General features: G+C 37.4%; 2 protein-coding genes across 3 annotated transcripts in view; one reads left to right on the forward strand and one right to left on the reverse strand.

Moving 5' to 3' along the window:
• The window catches only part of LOC128641323 (torsin-1A-interacting protein 2), a 36,983-nt gene extending 26,308 nt beyond the window's left edge, over window positions 1–10,675 (reverse strand). Inside the window, exon 1 of the mRNA XM_053693932.1 lies at window positions 10,440–10,675. The gene's annotated coding sequence lies outside the window, so the exon portion shown is untranslated. The remainder of the gene's footprint in view (window positions 1–10,439) is intronic.
• Window positions 10,676–15,801: 5,126 nt separating this feature from the next.
• Window positions 15,802–22,670, forward strand: part of LOC128641324 (torsin-1A-interacting protein 1) — a 65,474-nt gene continuing 58,605 nt past the window's right edge. For both annotated transcript variants that reach the window (XM_053693933.1, XM_053693934.1), the window contains exon 1: window positions 15,802–15,938. In XM_053693933.1, coding sequence (XP_053549908.1) covers window positions 15,890–15,938 — 49 coding nt within the window. In that variant the 5' untranslated portion in view covers window positions 15,802–15,889. The remainder of the gene's footprint in view (window positions 15,939–22,670) is intronic.

Below are 22,670 nucleotides of genomic sequence, written 5' to 3' on the forward strand. Positions count from 1 at the left end.
CATGTTCTATCTGAATCATAAAGGTTTAATAATGACCTCAGTGTCCCTTTCACAAGTGCAGAATGACACCATTACCTGCTGTTGTGTTAGCTTGTTGCCCATAGTGCATGTAAGGTCACCGTTAACAGTACATGTGAGGTCACCGTTAACAGTGCATGTGAGGTCACCGTTAACAGTGCATGTGAGGTCACTGTTACCATGTGTATTTGTGCCGGCAAAAAAACACCTGTGGGGATGGCCTGATGGAAACTATTGGGCAAATATGGGCTGTGCAAAACAAAGTAGATTGTTCAATGATTGAAGGTTGAAACACTATACTACTGGGGTTGTGTGTTTACGTCACTGTATATATATCAATTAGTGTGTAATATATTGCAATACTGTGAAATCTATAATTGTCAGCATTGAAGCCATATTAATTGTTTTTTCTTCTTCTATGCCTTAAACAAGCTACTTTGGGCGTATCTGGATGTTCAAAGGCAAAATAGATTCTATTTACAGAAGGATAGGTTTTGTCCAGTATACAGAACAAAAACGGCTAGTAGAGTATTAAGTCTTTTGTTAATTAATACTCTTTAAAATTCATCCTGATGAGTTGGAAATACAGTAAATACTTAAGTTCATAAACAAGACACAAACTGCCTGGGTTCAAAAATCATTTGTGACGTTCCATGCTAACTGCCAACTCATTAAACGGACTATTGATTTAGAGACATAAGACTGAGATAAAGGTATACAAATTAGCCTATGTCTTTTTAAGGGGTTGTGTGTCAATGGTTAAACTACGGCAAAAACCTTTACATTTTCATTGCATTAAAGAAAACTGTACTGCTCAGGAGCGTGATGACTCTAAAGATCATCCAATAAAACCAAATAACAAAAGCATTTAATTTGTGCGCAGAAAATAAAAATAATTAATAATGTATGTATCTTAAAGGGATAGTGAACCCAAATATTTTCTTTCATGATTCAGATAGAGTAGCAATTTTAAGCCACTTTCTAATTTACTACTATTATCAATTTTTCTTCTTTCTTTAGGTATCTATATTTGAAAAAGCAGGAATGAAAGCTTTGGAGTCTGCTTATTTTTGGTTCAGTTCCCTGGATAGGGCTTGCTGATTGGTGGCTACATTTAGCCATCCAATCAGCAAGCGCAACCCAGGTTCTGAACATAAAATGGGCCGGCCTGAAAGCTTTTATTCCTGCTTTTTCAAATAAAGATACCAAGAGAATGAAGAAAATTTGATAATAGGAGTAAATTAGAAAGTGGCTTAAAATTGCTGCTCTATCTGAATCATGAAAGAAAAAATGTGGGTTTAGTGTCCCTTTAAGGGGATATGAAACCCAAATTGAGAAGTTGTCTGCACGCCTTCGCTGCATAGGGCAGCGGACCTGTTCATCCGCTGGCCCATATGCAGCATTATACACTTCCCTGAGTGTGTAATGGCTACCCCTTCACTCGTGCGAAAGAAGGGACTCTTAATCCCCGAGAATGAGCTCTCAGAGGTGGCGAAGAGTGTAAGAAGCAGCAGTCTAATGACCAATGGTTCTTGCATTGCGGGAAGCAGACTCGCATGTGCAAACCAGCCCTGCAAGGGCTCCGGAACAGTTTGCGCTGCTTCCTACATGGAGCCGATTGTTATTTACGCTTGGGTTCATCACCTCTCCAAACTGTCAATTATACAGAAGCAAATATTCCACAATCCAAACTATTCAGAAATCCAAACCTTTTCTGGTCCCAAGCAGTTTGGATAAAGGGTTTTCTACCTGTAACATATATTCAGTATATCTCAAGAGCGAGATGCAGTCTATATATAGACTAAGGGTAGGATTGGGGGCCCCTAACCTTGAGTATTATAGACTTGCTTCTTTTATGGGTGGAATTATAGACGGTGTAAAAATGTGCAGAATAAGGAGTGAGTTCTATTGGAACACTCAATCTCTAACTTTCCCTGGACTACAGATTTTTTTGATCATTGGTACAAATATCTTTAATTATTCCACTTCATTTCTAGCTATCCTGAGAATGCTAAGCTTAGTAGACCTCTCACGCCATTCGAGCATATATGTTACCTACAACTAGGGCTGGGCAATTGTTTCTAAAAATTCAAAATTTAAAACAAATTTTGATACATTCATTTGAATTTCAAATGTTTATATAACATTCTATTTTCCCATTTTCTAATTTTTCAATAACATTCAAAAATACTTGTTCGAAAAATTGAGGTTTAGCTATGTTTTTTTATAATCACATTCAATTTCAAAATGTAATATTCGAATTCGAATGTGACATTCGAATTTGAATGCATCATTCAAATTCGAAATAGTATTTCTAGTCTACAACTGTGTTTTATAAATGTAAAATTCAAATTTGATTTAACATTCAAATTCGAATGTAACATTCGAATTCGAATGTGACATTCGAAAAACTGTAAATAACATTCGATAAGAGAATTTCTAAGAATATTCCTTCTTATCAACATTTGATTATGTAAATCGAATTTCTAAAATAACATTCGTTCTAACATTCGAATTCCTTCCTTCAAGAATGTCAAGAGAGCGTCATGCATACAGAGAGAGCGGGTGGACCACTCTCTAATGCGCTGTGCACAAACCAGGAATAACAAGGGGTATACAATCATGCACTTCCTCCTACAATTGCCATATAGTTCTCCACAAATGGTCCGGCTCCTAATCATATGTCCCTGTTTTTCAACAAAAGATACCAAGAGAAAGAAGAAATAATAATAGAAGTAAATTAGAAATGTATTTAACCCCTTAATGACAAGTGACGTACCAGGTACGTCCTGCAAAAACTTGCAGTTAGTGACAATGGACGTACCTGGTACGTCACTTGTCTAAGAGAGTGCTGGAAGCGATCGCAATCGCTTCCAGCAGCTCTCAGGGTATTGCAGTGATGCCTCGATATTGAGGCATCCTGCAATACCCTTTAGAAAGCATCCGATGCAGAGAGAGCCACTCTGTGGCCCTCTCTGCACCGGTAGCGATGCGGCCGTTCGTTGGTGGGTGGGAGCTTACAGGGAGGAGGGTGGGCGGCCCATCGCTACCCGGCATCCGGTTCCTTCAAGTGTATTGTGCACGCCGGATGCCGGGAGCGTGCGGGGGCTGCGTGCACGCGCGCGCGTGTGTGTGCGCGCGCGTGCGCGCAGCAATCACTGGCACTGCCACCAATGAATTTAGGTAAGGATCTGGATCTGGATCTGGATCTGGGGGGGGTGGGGGGGGGGTGGTTGGGGCAGCTACACTTGATCAGGATCTGGATCTGGGGGGGTGGGAGGGGGTGGTTGGGGCAGCTACACTACAGAAAAAATAAAACATGTCACAAAACAAAACACTTTTTTTGGGGGGGAAAACTGGGTACTGGCAGACAGCTGCCAGTACCCAAGATGGTGGCAATTAGGTAGGTGGGGAGGGTTAGAGAGGTGTTTGGGGGGGATCAGGGAGGTTGGGGGTTAAGGCAGGGGTCCATCACAGCTGAATAATTTAAAAAAAACAAAAACAAAAAAAAAAACACCTTTTATTTTAGTACTGGCAGACTTTCTGCCAGTACTTAAGATGGCGGGGACAATTGTGGGGTGGGGGAGGGAAGAGAGCTGTCTGGGAGGGATCAGGGGGTGGGATGTGTCAGGTGGGAGGTTGATCTCTACACTAAAGCTAAAATTAACCCTGCAAGCTCTCTACAAGCTACCTAATTAACCCCTTCACTGCTGGGCTTAATACAAGTGTGGTGCGCAGCAGCATTTAGCGGCCTCCTAATTGCCAAAAAGCAACGCCAAAGCCATATATGTCTGCTATTTATGAACAAAGGAGATCCCAGAGAAGCATTTACAACCATTTGTGCCATAATTGCACAAGCTGTTTGTAAATAATTTAAGTGAGAAACCTAAAATTGTGAAAAATGTCACTTTTTTTTTTATTTGCTCGCATTTGGCGGTGAAATGGTGGCATGAAATATACCAAAATGGGCCTAGATCAATACTTTGGGTTGTCTACTACACTACACTAAAGCTAAAATTAACCCTTCAAGGTCCCTACAAGATCCCTAATTAACCCCTTCACTGCTGGGCATAATACACGTGTGGTGCGCAGCTGCATTTAGCGGCCTTCTAATTACCAAAAAGCAACGCCAAAGCCATATATGTCTGCTATTTCTGAACAAAGGGGATCCCAGAGAAGCATTTACAACCATTTGTGCCATAATTGCACAAACTGTTTGTAAATAATTTCAGTGAGAAACCTAAAGTTTGTGACAAAATTTGTGAAAAAGTGAACAATTTTTTTTATTTGCTCGCATTTGGCAGTGAAATGGTGGCATGAAATATACCAAAATGGGCCTAGATCAATACTTTGGGTTGTCTTCTAAAAAAAAATATATACATGTCAAGGGATATTCAGGGATTCCGGACAGATATCAGTGTTCCAATGTAACTAGCGCTAATTTTGAAAAAAAGTGGTTTAGAAATAGCAAAGTTCTACTTGTACTTATTGCCCTATAACTTGCAAAAAAAGCAAACAACATGTAACCATTGGGTATTTCTAAACTCAGGACAAAATTTAGAAACTATTTAGCATGGGTGTTTTTTGGTGGTTGTAGATGTGTAACATATTTTGGAGGTCAAAGTTAGAAAAAGTGTGTTTTTTTTCCATTTTTTCCTCATATTTTATATATTTTTTATATTAAATTATAAGATGTGATGAAAAAAATGGTATCTTTAGAAAGTCCATTTAATGGCGAGAAAAACAGTATATAATATGTGTGGGTACAGTAAATGATTAAGAGGAAAATTACAGCTAAACACAAACACTGCAGAAATGTAAAAATAGCCATTGTCATTAAGGGTAAGAAAACTGAAAAATGGTCCGGTCATTAAGGGGTTAAAAATCACATGCTCTATCTGAATCATGAAAGAAAAACATTTGGGTTTTATAACCCTTTAAGGTGATGGTAAACTCTCCCCTTTTTAAAATCAGATCCGGAATGTTAGTAATATTTTAGACTGAGATCTCCCCATATAGCATGTAGCTAGAGCGCTGATTGACTTTTGAAGTGGGCGCAGGAGCGCAGAGTATTTTAATTTCATATCAAGATTAAAAAGCATCTTCATTACAACCAATGAATGAAACTCCATCTAATATACGACTAACATTACGGAACGGTTTATACAAAGGGGGGAGTTTACCTTGTCTTTAACTGCTGCTATACCACATATATGACTGAACATTTAATCCTTTACCTCATCATCTTTACCTTCTTTAGAAAACAAAATGTGCCAGTTTGTGGTAAATTTAATAATCTGCAAAAACTAAGGGTGCACATTTAAAACTATACACACACATTAACCCATTACATGAGGGACTGCAAGCGATGCATTAAAGGGACAGTAAAGTCAAAATTAAACTTGCATGATTCAGATAGAGTATGCAATTTTAAGCAACTTTTTAATTTACTCTTATTATCAATTGTTCTTCCTTCTCGTAGTATCTTTATTTGAAAAGCATGAATGTAAATCTTAAAGTGAATGTCAACTTTCATGATAAAGTGCCCGGTTTTTAAAAAACTATTAAAAACAGGGGGAATTTCATTCATGAAAGTTTACATTGCACCGGATTTTACAAATACCTTCTTCTCCTGAAACACTGGATCGCCGATCGCCCCGCCTACTTCTTCCTGCTGTACTAACACAGCAACAACAAAACCATCTTCCTCCAATCACGGCGTGGCCTCGCCAGATGAACACTCCTGGGGGGGGGGGGGAAGCTGTGATTGGAGAGAGCCGGTTTCATCATTGCTGACGAAGTACAGAGGAGCTGCAGGCGTGGGATCGGCGATCCGGCGTTTCAGGGAAGGTAAGTATTTTTAAAATCCGGTGCAATGTAAACTTTCATGAATAAAAAGTGACCCTGTGTTTAATAGTTTTTTTTAAAAACGGGCACTTTATCATGAAAGTTGACATTCACTTTAAGAGCCGGCCCATTTTTGATTCAGAACCTGGGTTGCTCTTGCTTATTGGTTGCTAAATGTAGCAACCAATCACGAGCGCTAGCCAGGTTTCCGAACCAAAAATGGGCCGGCTCCTTAGCTTACATGCTTACTTTTTCAAATAAAGATACCAAGAGAACAAAGATAATTTGATAATAGGAGTAAATTAGAAAGTTGCTTAAAATTGCTGCTCTATTTGAATCATGAAAGAAACAAAATTGGGTTTACTATCTCTTTAACCCCTTAATGACCACAGCACTTTTCCATTTTCTGTCCGTTTGGGACCAAGGCTATTTTTACATTTCTGCAGTGTTTGTGTTTAGCTGTAATTTTCCTCTTACTCATTTACTGTACCCACACATATTATATACCGTTTTTCTCGCCATTAAATGGACTTTCTAAAGATACCATTATTTTCATGATATCTTATAATTTACTATAAAAATTTTTATAAAATATGAGGAAAAAATGGAAAAAAACACACTTTTTCTAACTTTGACCCCCAAAATCTGTTACCCATCTACAACCACCAAAAAACACCCATGCTAAATAGTTTCTAAATTTTGTCCTGAGTTTAGAAATACCCAATGTTTACATCTTCTTTGTTTTTTTTGTAAGTTATAGGGCCATAAATACAAGTAGCACTTTGCTATTTCCAAACCATTATTTTTCAAAATTAGCGCTAGTTACATTAGAACACTAACATCTTTCAGGAATCTCTGAATATCCATTGACATGTATATATTTTTTTTTAGTAGACATCCCAAAGTATTGATCTAGGCCCATTTTGGTATATTTCATGCCATCATTTCGCCACCAAATGCGATTAAATACAAAAACTCGTTCACTTTTTCACTAATTTTTTCACAAACTTTTGGTCTCTCACTGAAATTATTTACAAACAGCTTGTGCAATTATGGCTTAAATGGTTGTAAATTCTTCTCTGCGATCCCCTTTGTTCAGAAATAGCAGACATATGTGGCTTTGGCATTGCTTTTTAGCAATTAGAAGGCTGCTAAATGCCACTGCGCACTACACGTGTATTATGCCCAGTAGTGAAGGGGTTAATTAGGGAGCATGTAGGGAGCTTTTAAAGGTAATTTTAGCTTTAGTGTAGTGTAGTACACAACCCCAAGTATTGATCTAGGCCAATTTTGGTATATTTCATGCCACCATTTCACCGCCAAATGCGATCAAATTAAAAAAAACGTTAAATTTTTCACAATTTTAGGTTTTTCACTGAAATCATTTACAAACAGCTTGTGCAATTATGGCACAAATGGTTGTAAATGCTTCTCTGGGATCCCCTTTGTTCAGAAATAGCAGACATATATGACTTTGGCGTTGCTTTTTGGTAATTAGAAGGCCGCTGCGCATCACACGTGTATTATGGCTAGCAGTGATGGGGTTAATTATGTAGCTTGTAGGGAGCTTGCAGGGTTAATTTTAGCTTTAGTGTAGAGCTCAGCCTCCCACCTGAAACATCAGACCCCCTGATCCCTCCCAAACAGCTCTCTTCCCTCCCCCACCCCACAATTGTCCCCGCCATCTTAAGTACTGGCAGAAACTCTGCCAGTACTAAAATAAAAGCTATATTTTTTTTTTTTTTGTTTGTTTTTTTCTTAGCATATTTACATATGCTACTGTGTAGGATCCCCCCTTAGCCCCCAACCTCACTGATCCCCCACCAAACAGATCTCTAACCCTCCCCCTCTGCCTTAATGGGCGCCATCTTGGGTACTGGCAGCTGTCTGCCAGTACCCAGTTTAGTACCCCCCACCCCTTCCAGATCCCTTAGATTATTTATTTATTTTTTAAAATGTTTATTTTTTTACTTTTATTCACATTTATTTTTCTGCAGTGTAGCGGTTCCCTCCCGCTCCCGCCCCCTGCACGCGCCCGCCCGACGCCCTCCCGTGCGCGCTCCCGTCTGTCCCGCCCCCGATCCCGCCCCCCTCCACTTCATTCGGCACATCGATGGCCGCCCACCCGCCTCCCAGACTTGCTCCCACCCACCAACGATACCGGCCACCGATGTCCGGTGCAGAGAGGGCCACAGAGTGGCTCTCTCTGCATCGGATGGCCAAGGGGGGTTATTGCAGGATGCCTCGATATCGAGGCATCACTGCAATAACCGGAAAGCAGCTGGAAGCGAGCAGGATCGCTTCCAGCTGCTTTCCAGACCAAGGACGTACGCCACACGTCCTCGGTCATTAACTGTATTTTTTTTTGAGGATGTGTGGCGTACGTCCTTGGTCGTTAAGGGGTTAAAGGGACATTCTGATGCAAAAAGTGCTATATATTTTTTTAGACTCTACCATTTCTGCGTAAAGGTCAAAATTAAACTTGCTTGATTTAGACAGAACATGTAATTTTAAGACAGTTTTAAATTAAATTCTATTTTCAAATGTACTTGGTTCTCTTGTTATCCCTTGTTGAAAAATAATAATATGTACATATCCTACACTAGTGGGAGCTGCTGCCGATTGGTGCCTTCACACATTTGTCTCCTGTGATTGGCTCACTAGATGTGTTCAGCTAGCTCCCAGCAGTGCATTGCTGATCCTTAAGCAAAATATACCAAGAGAATGAAGCAAACGTGAAAATTTAAGTAAATTGGAAAGTTGTTTAAAGCTTTATGCTCAGAGTCATAAGAAAAACATTTGGTGTTTCATGTCCATTTAATAAACTTGTAAAGCTGCATAAAGGAGTTATTTAAAAACATAGGTAAAGAAGTCCCAAATCAGGAGCTGCAAGCCTTGCAGCTCCGGAACAGGACCCAGCCAGTGACGGACAGTTCAAGTAACTGCCACTCCCGACTGGCTGACAGGCCCAGTCCTGGTTCTAAGCAGGACTTTAACTATGTGTTTAACTATTTTATTGAACTAAACAAATAGTTATACAGGGCCATTAAAATATTAGAACATGCCATTTTTGCATTGCAATGTCTCTTTAAAGTGAATAAATAACTTCTATATAGATGGGTAGATGGGAAAGTCTAACTTGTTTTGTTTGCAATCCTGGCAGTGCGATGGTTAATTATTATTTTAAAAGCGATAAAAGCAGTGCACTTATACCTATAACAAGAGTTAGATAAAAATGTAAGTAGTCATTAACAGTAAGTAGAGAATGGAATAGTTATAGCTTCCAGCAAAAAGTAGGAGCAGGGAAATGTATTAGTAGTCTGACCTCCTGTCTTGCCAGAATGTCCCACAACTGCATAATAAACTAATGTATTCTGATAAAAGAAATCTATTTATTTTTAAGGCCAGAAAGATTTGAACGGAAATCATATTGAAGACATTTAACATTTCTGTGCTCCTAGAACACTATCACAGGTTTACATAAATGATATAATATGTAGCCAGGAAATCTATTTTTATATTTAAAAAAATATTAATTAAAAAGTTTGGATTTCAGAATAAGTTTGGATTTTGGAATTCCAGATTTGGGGATTTGTACCTGTGTGTGTATATAATATATATATATATATATATACACACACACACACACACACACACACACACATATATATATATATACACATATATATACACATACATACACATATATATATATATATATATATATATATATATATATATATACACATACATACACATATATATACACATACATACACATATATATATATATATATATACACACATATATATATATATATATATATATATATACACACACATATATATATATATATATATATATATATATATATATATATATATATATATATATACACACATATATATATATATACACATACATACACATATATATACACATATATATACACATATATATATATACACATATATATACATATATATATATACACATACATACACATATATATTTACACATTCACTCCTTTTTTTCTTTTTACATATAGTTATGTGTTAATTAACCCTATTGTCCAGTCAGACCTTTGGAGTCTTCACCCTATCTAATAATTGCTTGGAGAGATGTCTCTTTGACAAGAAATGAATACTCATGTATGCAACATGCTTTTTCAACTTGCTTCAATTCAACTTTAAGCAGTTCTAAAACATTCTTCTTTTACAAAACCAATGACTTCTGTTTTTGCAGATGTGTGATTAAACATATTTTAGTGCACTGTCCCTTTAATACAATAGAGACATTTATTTCCTAGCTGAATCTAACCCACAGAGAGGTAAGTGCATCTGTATTGCACTGGTGGCTGCACTCATATTAGTAATACAGTACAGATATGTCATTGGTGCCTCCATGATCAGATACAAAAGCCCCCAGATGTCACTGATTCCCCCTTAGAAGATGCTTTCAGTATCATGTGAGCACATGAAACAGTAGTTACTAGGGAGCATGGGTTGCTACAATTGTATCACAATCACAGCTTGTAGTTACAAGGTATATATGCAAACACATAAATACTTACGTATACAGAAGCATATCTGCGTACTGATGACATGCACAACTATTAATTCCAATGAGGTGCACACTCTAGTGTTGGTACATGGGTCTTGTAGCAAGATCTTCTTTTCACAAAGCAATTTCTTCTGTTATTTCACTTGTGTCAAACTGCAGTTCCAAGAAGCAGAAATGAAACTGAGGTGTAAGAAAAACTTGTGTCAATAGGGAGGTGCCTGACCTTTAGCAAGCAGCACGGAGCTATCTGGCTGAGAGGAAGTGAGGAAGGCAGCAGCACAGCATTGTGGGATTTGTAGTTTATATTAATGAAACCAGAAATTCTCATTCACAAGTCTGATCATGAGCAATATTTCGTTTGTGCATCACTTCATGTTTATTTACAGGTCAAAAACAGTTTCCCTAATAAGAGCAGGACTTGATTAGCTCTTTTGAGAACATAAAACAGAAATATAGTATTAATAATAAAGACTTTTTTGGATATTTACAGGTTAGACACTATCTTATCACAATTAATTATAAATCTTATGCCAAAAACTGGGAATGCCTTGAGCACGGGATTGCATTATTTAGAGCAGGATATTACTCAATTTCTTACTGATATAGTCTGCTTCTCCAAAAAGAGGGAGAAGAAAATCTAAATCAACTTGTTCAAAAATGGTTAATTGATTGTAACTCAATTAAAATATATTTAAAGGGGCAGTAAAGTCAAAATTAAACTTAGGATTCAGATAGAGCATGCAATTTTAAACAAATTTCTAATTTACCGCTGTTATCAAATTAATTTACCTCTGTTATCAAATTAATTTACCTCTGTTATCAAGTTTGCTTTGTTCTCTTGGTATCTTTTATTGAAGAGTAAAATTATGTAGGCTCATAAGAGCACTTTAAAGGGACAGTATACACCAATTTTCATATAACTGCATGTAATAGACACTACTATAAAGAATAATATGCACAGATACTGATATAAAAATCCAGTATAAAACCATTTAAAGTGAATGTCAATTTTCATGTGCCCGTTTTAAAAATAAAATAAAAATATATATATTAAAAACAGGGGCACTTTCATTCATGAAAATTGACATTGCACCGCATTTTAAAAATACTTACCCTTTTCTTCTGAAACGCTGGATCGCCGATGCCCCCGCCTGCTTCTTCCTGGTTAACTTACCTTACCCAGCAATGACGAAACTGGCTTCCTCCAATCACAGCGTTGCCTCAGGCAATGATTCTCCTGGGGGGGGGGACCCGTGATTGGAGGATGCTGGAATCGTCATTGCTGACGTATGAAGAGGCTTGCGACGGGCTGGTGAAGCGCTGGAGCGGCTTCAAGAAGAAAAGGTAAGTATTTAAAGAAAACGGGTGAAATGTAAACTTTCATGAATGAAAGTGCCCCTGTTTTTAATAATATTTTTTAAAAACCGGGCACTCATTCTTGAAAGTTTACATTCACTTTAAAAACTTACTTAGAAGCTTCCAGTTTAGCTCTGTTTAAAAGGTTACTGGAACACCCACTGCAAGTGGGAAATATCAGACACTCCCCCTCCCCCTTCCTTTGCATATAAAAAGACCCTTTACACAAACAGAAGCAAGCTGGAGTAGGTATACGTCAGTATTCTCCCAAAACTTTGGGGCTTGGTTAGGACTCTGAGTCTGACAATCAGAGAAATGTTATTTAAAAATAAGCAAAACTATAAGCAAAACTATATATATATATATAGATCATCTACTAAACATTTAGGCAAAGAAAAAAACGAGTGTATAATGTCCCTTTAATAATAGACCTATAGGAGCTGTGGGGTTGTGGATATATTTTGTGCGTGTAAACACTGTGTTATGTATAGGTATTATACTATAAAATACTATAATAAACAATCATACCCAATGTATTAAAGGGACACTGAACCCAAATTTTTACTTTTGTGATTCAGATAGAGCATGCAATTTTAAGCAACTTTCTAATTTACTCCTATTATCAATGTTTCTTCGTTCTCTTGCTATCTTTATTTGAAATAGAAGGCATCTTTTTTCTTGGTTCAGAACTCTGGACAGTAGTTTTTGATTGGTGGATGAATGTATCCACCAATCAGCAAGGACAACCTAGGTTGTTCACCAAAAATGGGCCGGCATCTAAACTTACATTCTTGCATTTCAAATAAAGATACCAAAAGAATAAAGAAAATTTGATAATAGGAGAAAATTAGAAAGTTGCTTAAAATTTCATGCTCTATCTGAATCCCGAAAAAAAAATGTGGGTTCAGTGTCCCTTTAACTGACAATAAGGATTAAATTAAGGGTATTAACTTTGAACATTTCTGAATTTATAAATAGGTTGTCAAAATTAAAGTAAGTACACGCAGGGTCTGTAACATGGGTAAGAAAGGAAAGAGGGTGGAGAAAAAAAATAAAATAATCCTATCAATCTCGTCCTTTTTCCAAAGCATGGCCAATGAGATAATCCACAAGGGAACCAGCTGTCTAAATCAAAGCTTGTTGTCATCAGCTTTTATCTATCAAAAATTTCCCAATACCTCTCTCCCCTCTCCATATAAGCTAAATAATCGTATTGATCACTATAACCGTAGTGCGTGTGTAGGGCGGGAATCCAGTTTCTTCCAATCTCTAGCTTTACATGACTTCATAGCCACAAAAATATAAATATTTAGCATCATCTGCCGTCCATGACGTGAGCCTGCCCACCAGTGTTCTGTTTAAATAAATCCCTAGGGAGCAAAAATACTTCTTGCCATAGTGGAGATTTGTTCAAACACAACCACCAAGCACAGAGATCCATCAGACCCTACCTCCCCATACTTAGGCTTACCAGAAGTCCCACTTTTACTGGGATTGTCCCGGTTTGAAGGCGCTGTCCCAGTGTCCCACCCAGTTGTTCATTCTGTCCCAGTAGGGTTGCCACCTCCAGGTTTCAAATCATGTGTCCGGGTTTCAGACCACCTGAAACCCAGACACATTATTCAAAATGACTTGACTGTGGCTCTCCAGCATAGCTGGATGCTGGTACTTTGTTACATACAGCCCTGCTTAGCTTAAAGGGACAGTCTAGTATAAATTAAAATTTCATTATTCAGAGAGGACTTTTAATTTTAATCAACTTTCCAATTTACTTTTATCATCAAATGTGCTTTTTTCTCTTGGTATTCTTAGTTTAAACTAAACATAGGTAGGCTCATATGCTAATTTCTAAGCCTTTGAGGGCTGCCTCTTATCACATGCTTTTTAAATCTCTTTTCAACACAAAGAGACAGAAAGTACACGTGGGCCATATAGATAACTCTGTGTTCAGGCACAGAGGGTTATTTAAGATTTAGCACAAAACAATGCTAAATGCAAGACAATAGATAATAAACAGTCACAGTCATGTGATCAGGGGGCTGGAAGAATGTTCCTAGATACAAGGTAATCACAGAGGTAAAAAGTATATTAATATAACTGAGATAAGGAGCAGTCTGCAGAGGCTTAGATACAGGGTAATCACAGAGGTAAAAAGTATATTAATATAACTGTGTTGGTTATGCAAAACTGGGGAATGGTTAATAAAGGGATTATCTATCTTTTAAAACAATAACAATTCTATGGTGGACTGTCCCTTTAACGTTCGTGTCCTTCAAAGTTTACATTTAGTAATACAGGCTGAGTGAGCAGCATAGGGTTTTTTAATGTTGTAGTACTACTTGGTTTATTTTTCTAAGAATTTAACACCCCCCCCAACCCCTGGTGTCATTGCCGGTAATACACATTTAGGGGAATCATATGGGTATCAATAGGAAGTACAGACAGGTAGGGTTTTTGGCGTGGATCTTGCTTTAATCTTCCTGCATTATGGTATAGAGTAGCCTCTTAAACAGCTTTAGCAGGTACGTGTTTCTTTTTTACTTTCATTCAATGTTGTATTTATGCCTTATCAGTATTTGGCTCTGTTCCTTAATTAGACACATAAAACACATATTACACTGCAGATATTAAATTGTGAAATTGATAATTATGAAAGGGATAATTTTGCTTGATGTTTGGCATTATTTAGAATCTGAGATTTAGATTAATGATTTATTTGCCATGACAACGTAATGGTGCCTTTTTCACTAGGGGGTGGTGTTATGGTCTATTTAAACTGTGTGATTCACTTGTGTGACTGAGGAAGGGTAGAGCATCCACAAAACATTACACACATAAAAGCTACTACTTTAAAAGGACCGGTAATTGCCACGCCCCCTTGACCACACTCCTGACCTCACCCCCACTGGCACCGCACCAGGTGGTCCCAGTTTCACCTCTAAAAATGATGGTAAGCCTACCCATACTGTCTACACTACTAAACCAGACTCGTCAGGCACATCTTGGAAAGTTGTTGCGTGGTAAAATACCATCTCAACAGGACTTTAAAGGGACGTGAAACTCGTTTTTTTTCTTTCATGATTCAGATGGAGCACAACATTTTTTTTTAAAAACTTTCCAATTTACTTCTATTGTCTATTTTGCTTCTTTTTCTTGATATCCTTTGTTGAAAAGCATACATAGAATAGGCTCATGAGCTGGAAGCTAGCTGATTATTGGTGGCTGCACATAAATGCCTCTTCTCATTGGCGTACCAATATCAGACATCCCAACCTGCAAAAACTAATTTCAGGGAGATCGCTTCACCCGCTACTGCGCCGCCAGCCCCCGTCTGTCCGTTATATATTGGACACCATGAAACCCTAAATAAGATAGGGACTTATCATTAAAGTAGCTTCCCACTAAAGTCACATTAAAAAATTTTTTTTTTTAGAATACGAAGTTTAATTACGTGCAGTAAATAAGGTAGTATTTGTGTTTTTATTTGATTAAAAATGGGGGGGGGGTTGTTACTGATGCATGCTTTGAGGGTTATATAACGTCCCAGCAATTAAAGGCATTCCTTAAAGAAGCACTTTTCCGTGTTTGGGCCACATTGGATCATAGTACTTGGAGTTTCAGGGAGATTGCATTCTATTTGCTGTCATCAGGGAGCCGCTATTACAATCAGGGAGACTCCCTGAACTTCAAGGAGAGTTGGGATGTCTGCAATGTATTCAGTCTCTTTTTTTTTTTTTTTTTAACATAAAGGCACATATAGAAATATGGGTAAACTACTACCTTGAGATTTACAATAATCAGCACATCAGCATGCTTGTCAGTTGTATGTAAAAATATTTTTAATTTAGTTTGTTACTTTGTGTGGCTTGAAGAGCACCAATTTAAAACTAGGTACATTGTAAAAATGTCATAAAATGCTTTGTTCAAAACCGGAAGTGGGGATTTACATGCGCTCTACGGCTTCAGCTCGGGCAGAGGTGCATCATACCATTCTGTCCGCCTGGAAACATGATCTCTCTAGGAACGTTTCTTCACTAGTGAGTCAGACGAATCTCTTTGCTGTTTGTGGAGCAGACGTTTTGGCGGTGACAGCAAACTGCAGAGATGAGCAGTCGGAACCTGAGGACCCGAAGGCAGCAACAGGAAAATGCCGGTAAGTAACACCGGGAGGCGGCTCTCAGTCAGTTAGGGAGCATGTGCGCTTTTAATTAGATGTAAAATGGCAGAAGCCCGAGAGCTGGAAACAATCATTGTGAAGCGAAAGTGACAATAGCGCTCGCTCCCCTCATGTGTGCACGCCCAGATACTGTAATATACTGACACTTGCACAATTAGTCATTTATAAAATGGTATCTGCAATTAACTGAAGCTAATAAAGGTCATGTGTCAGATAATCAGTTTGTGTTGTCATTTTATTGCTGTCAGTGACCTTTGTAAGTACCTGAATTTAGTGTAACCTCCCTTATTTTGGGAAGTCTCTGTGCAAAAACTTTTTTACAGTCTCCCAGGACCCTTATTTATCTGCTTTTAGAACATTTTTCTTCCTTTATTTTTTCTACAACATGCAAAATCTTTTCAGACATTTAATACTGTACTCTTGTACTCTAGTTAGTAATTTTGATGTATCTGATAGTTTAATTGGCCCCATGTATTAAAGGGACAGTCCTAGTCAAAATTAAACTTTCATGATTCAAAATCATGTCATTTTAAACAACTTTCCAATTTACTTTTATCATCAAATTTGCTTTGTTATCTTGATATTCTTTGTTGAAAGCTAAATCTATGTCTAAGCCCCTGGATGCCACTTCTTATCTTAGTGCATTTTGACAGTTGTCCACAGTTAGACAGCGCTTGTTCATGTGTGCCATATAGATAACACTGTGCACATTCCCGGGAGTTATTTATGAGTCCGCACTGATTGACTAAAATGCAAGTCTATCAAAGCACTGAAATATGGGGGCAGTTTGCAGAGGCTTAGATACAAGATAATCACAGAAGTAAAAAGTGTATTAATATTACTGTGTTGGTTATGCAAAACTGGGGAATGGGTAATAAAGGGATTATCTATCTTTTTAAACAGTAGACTGTCCCTTTAAGCAGAGAATGCTGCTACGAACAGGTTGGCTCATGTGAGCTTGTTTCTGTAATGTGAGAAGCAGCGGCCAGACCACTGTTTCTTACCATCTCCGCCACTTCTAAGCTGGTGGTTAGTAATCACAAGTGAGTGTGCACTGATACATCCAGGCAGTGGACATACAGTGCTTGATGTGACAATCTTCATTGTTGGTTACTCTTAAAACAATATTCAAATGGAATAAGAAAATGGTACAACGTAGCAGAAGAATCAAGAATGGTGCTTGTAACCATCTGTAGGCTTCTATGTTATCTGTAATGTTTTTCTTTATTTGAAGGTACACAAAACCAAAATTATTTAGCGAGAACATACATTTAAAAAAAAGTTTCTAATTTCTGTTATCACAGTTACTTTGTTTTATTGGTATCTTTGTTTGAAAAGCAGGTAGGTAGACTCAGGAGCGTGCACGTGTCTGCACCACTATATGACAGAAGGTTTGCAAGAATGCTTTTGAGCACTAGATGCCATCAGTGGCAGTAATGTATAACAAATGGATAACTGTATTTATCAATAATCACATCAGGTTGACAATATTTTAAGTAGTGTTCAGTTCTTCATATCCTCAGAAGCCAGGTGGGGGGCAGTGTAATACGTCTAACTCTCTGACTTTTTCACCTTTAGACCAATAGCTGGGCTAGGATGTCAGTTGAGACGCACGGCTATTGGTCTAGAGATGAAAAAGTCACCTCATTGGAGAAAGCGTTGTGCCGTGGGCGGCCGGAGGCGCTGTGTTAGCGATATTCTTTACTTACAGATAGGGTGAGTTTAACATTGTTTTTTTTACGAAACAATGAGAGAAACTCACATTTATTTTTTGTGATGGTAAATCCTAGCATTTGTTTTATGGTAAATTTAAGCTATCCAAAGTAAAAATTAATTGCACAATTTAATATAAATCAATTTAATAATAATTTGTGCAACAAACATTGAATATTAACTTATTTTATCTTAATATTGGCTTACATTTTTGCTAGGTGATTAGTAAAACCAGCTGGGTGGTGTGCCCGTTAAAGGGCTATTATAATAAAAGAATGAAATGCTCAAATCTGCTAGAACATTTTTTGTTGTTGTTTTTTTTTACTATAATGGCTTTCCCCAGTTCTGTTTGATTCTGTGTAGAGGGGATATTTTGCACAGTTAGATATTGCATAATACCAGGTCTCTTTATTTTTAGCTATTTCATATGTACAAGTGAAAATATGGTTCTGAAAAAGAGGAATTTGCATAGTTGTTGCGATGCTGCATGGTTTATTTTTTTATAAAACTTATCGTTGATTACAAATTGTGGTAATTCTAAGGTAGAAATTGTCTGAAAGCGAAAGAAACAGCATAGGTTTCTGTATTTCTTTAAGAACCACACAAATGATGGTATAGGGAACTAGCACATATAGGCAAGTATCCTTGCTTGCTTTCCCATAGAAGTGGTGTGTATACATTGTTACCAATGCAGCAGAGAACTATGGGTAATATATGCAAATCAGAGATACAGTATCTCACAGTTTTTGATTTCACTCTGTGGGCTAGTTTCCATTGAGGGGGTAACGTTTGGAAACTGGTGGTAAAAACATTTATCTTCATTAAAGTCTATGGAGAATTGTTATGTTACTTTAACACCTCAATGGAAACTAGGCCTGTGTCAGAATCCTCTTATGTGTAAAGAACCAAAACCACTTTTGGACAGGTGTTTTGAGCTTGTTTGCTCTTGTAAACAGAACATAGGTTTGGTTTGCTGCTAAGTGAAGCTTATTTCCACTGAAAAAGCTATATTCATTTAAGTTATTGTGGAGATAAAACAGAGATTGAAATCCTCAGATTCATAAAAGTAACAACCTCAAATATCACAATTGGAACCAATTAGCACGTCAGGCGAGTTATCCCTGCTTGTGTTCCCATGAAAAATAGCTTCCCAGAAGAGCACTTGCCTCATATTTCATTGCTTGTGGGGACAAAATATCACAGCTGTACAACCCTAGTGATACGTCTTATAGACATACACGAGTGTCATTGTTAGTGGAGTAGTTGTCTGCATTGATCAAGTGTAGAGTAGTTAACAGGTTAAAGTGAATGTCAGGTTACTAATAGTGCCCAACGGCATTGGATAGACTTTTAAAAATGAACAAGGGTTTAATTCATGAAATCTTTTATATGTATATATTTAGCAGAATTTTTACCTATTTACCGTTGCGACGATAAGCTCAGCTCTCCCGCCCCCATATTGTCAAATTGATTGACAGATGACGATTTGTAAAATAACTAATCCTTGCTCACCCCCCCCCCCCCCAACCCCGGGGCGTTCAGCCCCTTTGCGTAAACGTCACGGCCTGGGGGGAAACAAGGATTGGTTCTTTTACGAATTTAATTTGACAAAATGGCGAACGGGAGAGATGCGCTTATCGTCACAGCGGTAAATAGGTAAAAATTCTGCTAAATATATACATATAAAATATTTCATGAATTAAACCCTTGTTCATTTTTAAAAGTCTGTCCAATGCAGTGGGGCACTATTAGTAACTTGACATTCACTTAAAAGTTAACATTTAAAGGGACAAATGTAAATGCACCAAGATGAATTACACTTTTGTATAGAAACATATTTGCAATATAAATGTATTGGTAAAAATACTTTGAGAAAAAACGATCACTGTTTTAGTGTTAACATTTTTTTCTGCATGTGAAGCATAGCTGGATATTCTCACTCAGTGCACTGCACCAGCAATTTAAATACTGTAGCTGCTCAGAGCACCAGTGGGTCTTGTATCATGTTATCAATTTACAAATTGTCATTACAAGATGGTACAAGCACCTTAGTTAGGCTCTTTGAGCAAGAAATGTGTTTAAAATGCTGGTGCATGGTGCATACTTTAAGCAGACAAAGTGACAAACTAGTCTCTTTGTCACTAAGTTTTTAAACCTTGTAAATTATTGACAAGAGATAGCAATCTTTTAAACTTTTTCTGTTACCGCTCCTTCCATCTGACACTTCCTGCTCCGATATCTCCTTACACTACAGAGCGGTCCCACCCGCTCCTACATCACAGCTATATGCACATGCTCATGCACATGAAGTTATCTAGGAGTCAGCACTGATTGGCTAAAATGCAAGTCTGTCAAAAGAACTGCAATAAGGGGGCAGTTTGCAGAGGCTTAGATACAAGGTAATTACAGAGGTAAAACGTGTATTATTATAACTGTGTTGGTTATGCAAAAATGGGGAATGGGTAATAAAGGGATTATCTTTTTAAACAACAAAAATTCTGGTGTTGACTGTCCCTTTAAATAAATACAGACTATTTTTTGCATTTTAGAACAAAAAATCCAAACCAAAGACACAGGCAGAGAAGATTGTGACATACAGACGGGGAAAACTAGTAACTTTTGATGATTTTATTTAAAAAAAAAAAAAAAAATATATATATATATATATATATTCTTTAAAAAGTTTGGATTTGGTTCTGTAGAAGTAAATTGGAATGTTGTTTAAAATGTCATGCTCTGTTCCTGCATGGAAGTGACATTGTCCCCTGTGCAGTTAGCTGAGTAGGAATAACTTTGATAATTGCTTATGATTGGCTCTACAGCCCGCACCTCCTAATGGTAAAAAAAGTGTTGCTGCAGCAGCCCAGCTTTCAGTTAACATTTTATTGTACCCAAAGCAATAGTATAATTATCATTTCCATGTCCATATTAAAGGGAGATGAAACAGTGCTTCTTTAGTAAAAACAAAGAAAGTGATTATGTAAAAAAAACAAAAATTCAGTAAACAACTTGCAAGTTTTTTTTTTTTAGCAGAAAGAGTACTTAGAATCTCTCACTGTAGCCCCCTCTGCCCCCAGCGATATAAGAGAGTATATATTTTTTTTAACTTAAAGGGACAGTCAACACCAGAATTTTTGTTGTTTTAAAAGATAGATAATGCCTTTAATATCCATTCCCCAGTTTTGCATAACCAACACAGTTATAATAATACACTACGCTTCTGCAAACTGCCCCCTTATTTCAGTTCTTTTGACAGACTTGTATTTTAGCCAATCAGTGCTCACTCCAGGGTAACTTCACGTGCATGAGCTCAATATTATCTGTATGAAACGCATGAACTAACGCCCTAGTGGTGAAAAACTTTAAAATGCAGAGGCGGCCTTCAAGGTCTAAGAAATTAGCATATGAACCTCCTAGGTTTAGCTTTCAACTAAGAATACCAAGAGAACAAAGCAAAATTGGTGATAAAAGTAAATTGGAAAGTTGTTTAAAATTACATGCTCTATCTGAATCATGAAAGTTTATTTTGGACTTGACTGTCCCTTTAAAGGACCATTTAATGCAGTGGAATTGCATGATTAAAGAGTGCATAATAAAAAGTCAGTGCAATAACACCTACTTTGAATTTTTTTCCCCATTTTCCGGCCCCTGTATCATGTGACAGACAGCCAATCACAAACTAGTATATGTATACCCTGTGCACATGCTCAGGAGGAGCTTGTTCCCCAGAAAGTGTGTGTATATTACTGGGTATTATGTGGCACTATGGTCAGAGGCAGATAACTACTTTTTCTCACCAGTTTTGCATGGAGGTTATGTTTAGATGTGAGCTGCATATTAGAATGAAAGTTCCTGTACTTATTCCCAGGAGGTTCTTAATAACTATAAGTTGCCATAATTCATTTAATTAATGGGACAGCAAACCCCTAAACATAATTTGGCCCTCTTTTCATGTAATTTAGCTCTGACATATGAGCAAATTCTAATTCTCATAACGTCAAATGCACACGGCTGACTTATCAAAGCTAACCCTGCCACATATATGTACCTAACTGGATTTATCAGATAATAGACTGCAAAACACTGCATTCTATACTAACTTTATGACTGTGACTTGCCTTGTTGTCTGTGGACTAAAGTCCAGATTGGCTCCTCCGGATAAGGCAGAATGTGGGTGGAGTTTGGCTATTGAAAAATAATTACAGTAAAAAGGATGTTAATTGTTTTTTAGAACCTTAAGACTTGGCTGATGTGTTATTCTATAGCAACACAATTGTGGAAGACCACCTTGTGACCATATGTGCCGGTTGCCCTCTCTCCCTGGCATATAGCCTATATAAGTGCTATAAAGCAGAAGAGTTGTACAATAAACCTTTTGGAGTAATTAAGCGTAGTGCCAGGTGGCTTATCTTACTGTTAGGGTGACGTCGTGCTGTCTGCACAAGTAAGATTAGCAGGGCGCTGTATAGAAAGTGAAAGAACAGAGGGACCTGCAGATAAATACGTTTGGAATACTGTATTATATAAGCATATAACGCTTACGTTCTGGCCTTTTGTGCTTCAAAATTTGAACTAATTTAAAGACAGATTTAAAGATACATGAAATGCAAAATATTTATTTTATGATTCAGATAGAACATACAAGTTTAAACAACTTTCCAATTTACTTCTATTATCTAATTTGCTTCATTCTCTTGGTATCCTTTGTTGGAAAGCATATCTAGAAAGGCTCAGGAGCTTGGAACTAGCTGCCAATTGGTGGCTGAACTTGTATACCCATTTTCATCGGCTTACAAATGTGTTCAGCTAGCTCCCTGGAGTGCATTGCTGCTTTTTCAATAAAAGATACCAAGAGAATGAAGCAAAATTGATAACAAGTAAATTGGAAAGATGTCTAAATATGTATAATCTATCTGAATCATGAAAGAAACATGTTGGGTTTCATGTCCCTTTAATTTAAAAAATATCTCTGTTTAGAATAAATATTCTTTAAAG

This window comes from Bombina bombina, chromosome 10 (assembly GCF_027579735.1).
Source record: "Bombina bombina isolate aBomBom1 chromosome 10, aBomBom1.pri, whole genome shotgun sequence".
NCBI lineage: Eukaryota > Metazoa > Chordata > Amphibia > Anura > Bombinatoridae > Bombina > Bombina bombina.